Source organism: Mandrillus leucophaeus, unplaced genomic scaffold (genome assembly GCF_000951045.1).
Source record: "Mandrillus leucophaeus isolate KB7577 unplaced genomic scaffold, Mleu.le_1.0 Scaffold17, whole genome shotgun sequence".
Classification (NCBI taxonomy): Eukaryota; Metazoa; Chordata; class Mammalia; order Primates; family Cercopithecidae; genus Mandrillus; species Mandrillus leucophaeus.
Genome location: NW_012101698.1, coordinates 5,666,080 through 5,672,682, shown reverse-complemented (window position 1 = coordinate 5,672,682; position 6,603 = coordinate 5,666,080). Strand labels below are relative to the sequence as shown.

Genomic DNA, 6,603 nt, shown 5'->3' with positions numbered 1-6,603 from the left:
GAGCAGATTGTCATTGGCACCCCTGGGACCGTGCTGGACTGGTGCTCCAAGCTCAAGTTCATTGATCCCAAGAAAATCAAGGTGTTTGTTCTGGATGAAGCTGACGTCATGATAGCCACTCAGGGCCACCAGGATCAGAGCATCCGCATCCAGAGGTAGGGATCTCGAAGGCAGAGGACTCCTCAGCCTCCCCATCTGCAGTGTCTTCTCCCTTCACTTCAGACGCCTCCTCTGGCCTCTGCCAGGGTCTTGTCTCTCGTACTCTCAGCAGCATTTGTTTGACAGGCCATTTCCATGTCAGCACTGACCACAGTCCCTCCCAGCCCGGGCTGAGAAAGGAGACCCCAACCCCTGTCCCCTACCCAGGCCTGCTGCTCCTCCTTCCCCTTCAGCCTTCCTGGGCATCTAGACCCTCCCAGCTGGGGAGGCTGTGCTTCCGCTGCTTCCCGGGGCCACCTGGGGCCACATGCCAGGGCCTTCCCTTGCAGGATGCTGCCCAGGAACTGCCAGATGCTGCTTTTCTCTGCCACCTTTGAAGACTCTGTCTGGAAGTTTGCCCAGAAAGTGGTCCCAGACCCAAACATTATCAAACTGAAGCGGGAGGAAGAGACCCTGGACACCATCAAGCAGTACTATGTCCTGTGCAGCAGCAGAGACGAGAAGTTCCAGGCCTTGTGTAACCTCTATGGGGCCATCACCATTGCTCAAGCCATGATCTTCTGCCATGTGAGTAGTAGCAGCAGTGGCAGGCCTGGCCCTTCCCTCTCAGCCAGCTCCCCACAGGGCTCAGGAGGACTGGATGCCCCTGGGCGCCGTGGGAAGAAAGGAAGTGGTTTGTTCTCCTAAGGTTTTAATGAGTTGTAAGAGGGAGACTTTGATTCCACTTCTTAGTGATTACTGGGGGAAAAAAACCCCAAGTAACAGCCAATGAAATAATCTTTAGATTTTTAAGAATATAAGCTGGGCAGCCAGCATGGTGGCTCATGCCTGTAATCCCAGCAATTTTGGAGGCCAAGGCAGGTGGATCACCTGAGGTCAGGAGATCAAGACCAGCCTGGCCAACATGGTGAAACCCTGTCTCTACTAAAAATACAAAAAATTAGCCCTGTGTGGTGGTATGCACCTATAACCCCAGCTACTCAGGAGGCTGAAGCAGGAGAATTGCTTGAACCCAGGAGGTGGAGGTTGCAGTGAGCCAAGATTGTGCCATTGTACTGCAGCCTGGGTAACAAGAGCGAAACTCCATCTCAGTACAAAAACAAACAAACAAAAAAACCCAACAACAAAAAAGAATATAAGCTGGGCAAGTACATGTAGTCCCAGCTACTCAAAAGGCTGAGGTGGGAGGATCGCTTAAGCCCAGGAGTTCAGGCCAGCATGGGCAACAACATAGTGAGACCTCATCATTAAAAAAATATATACGGCTGGGCACGGTGGCTGACGCCTGTAATCCCAGCCCTTTGGGAGGCTGAGGTGGGGGGATCTTCTTGAGCCCAGGAGTTCAAGACCAGTTTGCACAACATAGCAGGATCCCATCTCTACAAAAATTTTAAAAATTAGCCAGGCGTGGTGGTGCATGCCTATGGTCCCAGCTGCTTGGGAGGCTCAGATGGGAGGATTGATTGAGCCCAGGAGGTTGAGACTGCAGTGAGCTGTGATTGTGCCACTGCACTCCAGAGTGGGCAACAAAATGAGATCCTGTCTCAAAAAGTATATAAAATTTTAATATATATATATTTTTTGTTTGTTAGTTTTTGAGATAGGGTCTTGCTCTATCATTCAGGCCAGAATACAGTGGCATGATCATAGCTCACTGCAGCCTTGGCTCTTGTTACTAGGGCTACAGGTGTGTGCTCCATGCATGTCAGGCTAATTATTTTTATTTTTGTAGAGATGGGATCTTGCTCTGTTGTGCAGGCTGGTCTCAAACTCCTGGCCTCGAGCGATCTTCCAGTCTCAGCCTCCCAAAGCGCTGAGACTACAGGCACGAGCCACCATATCTGGCAAGAACATAGACTATTTAGGAATGAAGATCTTTAGCTAAAACCACACTCTTCCTAGATAAAAAACTAACAGCAGTTACGTAACTTATCTAAAAAGAAAGAAATCATATGACGAAAATTCTGTTTGAAAAAAAAAATTTTTTTTGAGATGGGTTCTTGCCATGTTGCCCAGGCCAGCCTTGAACTCCTGGGCTCAAGTGTGTAGCTTGGACTGTAGGTATGTACCACCATACTTCATTGATAATTTTAAGCCTAACCTCCTAACTGGATTCAGCAGCGCCTTCATGTATTTTAATTGTGGCAAGCCACTTTTTTGCAGTTGTCTTCCTTTTGTTTTTAACAGGTCTGTTCATATAAAACAATTCTTTTCACTACAGACTCGCAAAACAGCTAGTTGGCTGGCAGCAGAGCTCTCAAAAGAAGGCCACCAGGTGGCTCTGCTGAGTGGGGAGATGATGGTGGAGCAGAGGGCTGCGGTGATTGAGCGCTTCCGAGAAGGCAAAGAGAAGGTTCTGGTGACCACCAACGTGTGTGCCCGTGGTGAGCAGAGGATGTGTCCCACCTGGTCTGCCAGGCTCGGGGTCCCAGGCCCAGTTAGAGCTAGAAATCCTTGTACACAGGGAAGTCAGATGGTCTCAGGGAGATTGGTGGGGTTGGTGACAATATTCCTTTCTAGGAGGGACTGCATTTCCCTCAGGTGATAAAAACTCCCACAGAAACCAGGAGTCCTGACTTGGTGGAAGGAAATGTACAGGCATCTGACTGGTAGAGAACGGAGCCTGCTCTTCCAAGGGCGCCCATCTCCAGAACATTGTGTCTCCTGGAGGCTTACTGACTGATTTCATAATTTTGTTGGCACCTGCCAGTTTTGTTATTTTCCTCCAGGTTCTGCTGTATGCCTGTATGTGCCCTCTCTTGTACCCAATTCCCAGAGTTGGCTTGTCCCCCCAGTTTTTTTTTTTTTTTTCAGACAGAGTCTCGCTCAGTAGCCCAGGCTCGAGTGCAGTGGCACAATCTCAGCTCACTGTAACCTCCACCTCCTGGGTTTAAGTGATTCTCTTGCCTCAGCCTCCTGAGTAGATGGATTACAGGCGCCTACCACCAAGCCCAGCTAATTTTTGTATTTTTAGTACAGCCGGGGTTTTGCAGTGTTGGCCAGGCTGGTCTTCAACTCTTGACCTCAGCTGATCTGCCTGCCTCGGCCTCCCAAAGTGCTGGGATTACAAGTATGAGTCACCATGCTCGGCCCCCCAAATTCTTTCCCTCTACCCAAAGTTGGTATGCATTGACTTACCTTTGGACAACAGTGATTTTTGTCTCTTGTCCTTACTTCTCTCTGTCTCCAACTCTCAGGGACTCATTCATCACCTCTCCCTGCACCCCACCCCGTGGCCCCTGCTAGTTTGGTTTCTGTGCCTATAGTTTTGCTTTTGGGCATCATCTAAATCTTGCACTGCATGGCCTTTCAGATCTGGCTTCCTATACTTGACGTCATATACATCTCTTAGTGCCGAGTTCCCTTAATGCTGAGTCATGCTCCATTGTATGGATGGACCACATGACTGATTTGTCTCCTGTCCTTAGTCTTCTCAGCTTCCATCTCTCCTTCCCGCAGGCATAGATGTTGAACAAGTGTCTGTCGTCATCAACTTTGATCTTCCCGTGGACAAGGACGGGAACCCTGACAACGAGACCTACCTGCACCGGATCGGGCGCACAGGCCGCTTTGGCAAGAGGGGCCTGGCAGTGAACATGGTGGACAGCAAGCACAGCATGAACATCCTGAACAGAATCCAGGAGCATTTTAGTGAGTCCCGGGGAGGGTCCTGTGCCTGGTGCTCTTTACTAAGGGGGGTGGAGTGGGGAAAGGGGTAGGATCTTCTGTAGCCCCGAGAGAGGCTCTGTCCCTGGCACACTCCCCTCCTTTCTGACCATATGGCAGTTCTCAGGGCCACACCTGGAGACTTCAGGACCCAAGGACTCCAAGGACAGCTCCCCCATGACCGGGTTTCGGGGCGTGGGGCTCTGACTGTTGCTGTCAGTGACTAGGGGCCCTGCTGCCCCCTGCTCAGGCACCCGGAGCCTTTGGGGATGAATGAATGATTGCTGTGGCCCAGGGTGGGGCACATTCCTGGGCACAGTAGAGACCTGTGTATTTTTCCCCCAGATAAGAAGATAGAAAGATTGGACACGGATGATTTGGATGAGATTGAGAAAATAGCCAACTGAGAAGCTCCACCAGCCACTGGTGCCAGCCCTGACACTGCCCCTGCATGGGAGACAAGTGCGTTCAGGGCACAGCCCCCGACATCACCCCAAGGACAACGGCATGAGTAGAGAGAAACTACCTACCTCACTTCAAATTATGTTTGGACTTGACAAAAATGTGTGCAAATGATGGGGGATGGTAGAAAAAATTATTTACACAACCTTGGAAGATTAGGCATGAATACACAGAGATTTACCTTTTGGAAGTTTCATCTTTTAATTTGGCCAGTGTTTCCTTCATGCTAATCTAGATGCTGTGGCTGATTGCTTGCCTAGGATCTCCTGTGGCAGCCTCTGCTTGTTCTCTGGCTTGGAGTGGATGGGCCAGCCTTCAGCTCCTGTGGAAGTAATGGAATAGCAGTGAAAAGGGAACACAGAGGGAGGGCTCCAGTAAGATAGGTGTGTAAGCCCAGCCATCATGTTTGGAATGGCACGAAGCAGCAGAGGCCTGAGAGCTGCTGCTTTGGACTTGGGGGTGGGACAGCTCACCTGAGTATTGCCAGCCCCCTGTCCTAATGCCCACAGCAGAAGGGGATTTGTTAAATAAGCACGGACCAAAATGCCAGCCTCTCCGACCTGTGTATATGGGTTTGTGTCACAGACTGTGACCTGTTCTTGGTGGGTGCAGTCTGTGTAGAGTGCACATCTGATTATTGGTGGGTCCCGTGCCTGTGCTTAAGCAAGTCCTGTAGAGAAGTCATCGTGGAGAATTAGTGGTGGCCCTAGCTTGCCACAAAACCTGGTCTCATGAGCATCTGCAACATCCTTTTTACATCCTTTATATCACCTTACCCCATAGTAGCCCCAAGCAAATGTGATCTGAGGTTTAGATCCTCAGTGAAAATTGTGGTTTCAAGTCTCTCATGGCCAGCCTCAAGGCAGTTCTAGATGTGGTCAGCAGTAATCACAAATTCTTGTTTTGTTTCCACACCCAGAAGGCAAGTTTTGTCAGAGCTGGGGAATAATTTCAGATATTTGACATATTGATTATAAAGGGCTTCTGAACGTCCGTGTTTACTGCCTTTGGAATACAAACAGGTGCAACTGAGGGACTAGCTGCACTACTGCCATTTGTCTGTCCAAGGCAAGAGTATCACCAAGGCCTTTGCTCCAGCCTTACTTGGCATCTTTGTGCAAGATAGAGCAAACAACAGTAATGGACACTTCTCATACCTGGCCAAGGCTGTTGTACCTTGGCCAGGTACGACATGTTGTGTGTTGGTATCCACAAAATGATGGCAAAGATGAGAGGAACCTGAATTGCCAGAGCAATATGAAACCTGAGCCAAGAGGAGTACTCTGCAGTTCTTTGGCTTTCAGAGTGGCCACTTTCTCTAGAACCTGGAAGAAGAGTTTTATGTGCTAAGAACGATTGTGATCCTAGGTCTTCCTTGCAGGCATCTCTGTATTTAGGCCAGATCTGTCTCCTGGGAAGGGAAGGAGCCAATGTCAGCCTCCAGGTGATTTATTTAGTCTGACATTACAAAGAGACCAATAGACTGCCAATTCTACCACATTCCCTTGGGGGGTACTTGACTATGTAGTCTTCTCTATGCTTCTGGTCAACTCTGACACATCTTGGAATTCTTTTAAGAAAAGAAATTTTTATACTTTTTTCTCCTTCCCTGAGTCCTGTGGACCAACCCTGAAATACCAAAAACAAGGGCAATAATTAAAGAAGTATAGACTCTTTAGTAGGCCACAGGCAGAGCAGACCCCCACCTTCTCACAGCACATACAACCTCTCTACTGGTGTAGCCCTAAGTCTGAGATGGAAAGTGGGAAGTAGGGTGCTGCAGACTGTTTGAAAGCAGGAGGAATGGGAATCTGGTAGAAGCATAGGTCAACAGTTCTTGTTTTTTTGGAGATGCAATCTCACTCTGTCACCCAGGCTGGAGTGCCACAGCATGACCTTGGCTCACTACAACCTCCACCTCCCAGGTTCAAGCAATTCTCCTGCTTCAGCCACCTGAGTAGCTAGGACTACAGGTGCATGCCACCAAGCCTGGCTAATTTTTGTATTTTTAGTAGAGATGGGGTTTCATCATGTTGGCCAGGCTGGTCTCGAACTCCTGACCTCAAGTGATCCACCCACTTTGGCCTCCCAAAGTGCTAGGATTACAGGCATGAGCCACCATGGCCAGCCAACAGTTCATAATCAGGGGTCTTGGACCTCTAAGAATTCACTGGATGGGTTTCATGGAGTCTATGAAATATATATGTATCGGGGGAAATTCACCAACGATATTCAACATGGGTTCTTTTCTATTTCCCTAAGTGTCAGCTGGTCTGAGAAATAAAGGGAAAGAGTACAAAAGAGAGAAATTTTAAA

The 6,603-nt window shown here is 49.0% G+C and overlaps 1 protein-coding gene across 4 annotated transcripts in view; it reads left to right on the top strand.

Annotated features, from left to right (window-relative positions):
- Nucleotides 1-5,276, top strand: part of LOC105537224 (ATP-dependent RNA helicase DDX19B-like) — a 44,390-nt gene extending 39,114 nt beyond the window's left edge. For all 4 annotated transcript variants that reach the window (XM_011976780.1, XM_011976782.1, XM_011976781.1 and 1 more), the window contains 5 exons: nt 4-155; nt 489-726; nt 2,381-2,543; nt 3,619-3,810; nt 4,171-5,276. In XM_011976780.1, the coding sequence (XP_011832170.1) occupies nt 4-155; nt 489-726; nt 2,381-2,543; nt 3,619-3,810; nt 4,171-4,232 (807 nt within the window). In that variant the 3' untranslated portion in view covers nt 4,233-5,276. The remainder of the gene's footprint in view (nt 1-3; nt 156-488; nt 727-2,380; nt 2,544-3,618; nt 3,811-4,170) is intronic.
- Nucleotides 5,277-6,603: the final 1,327 nt, after the last annotated feature.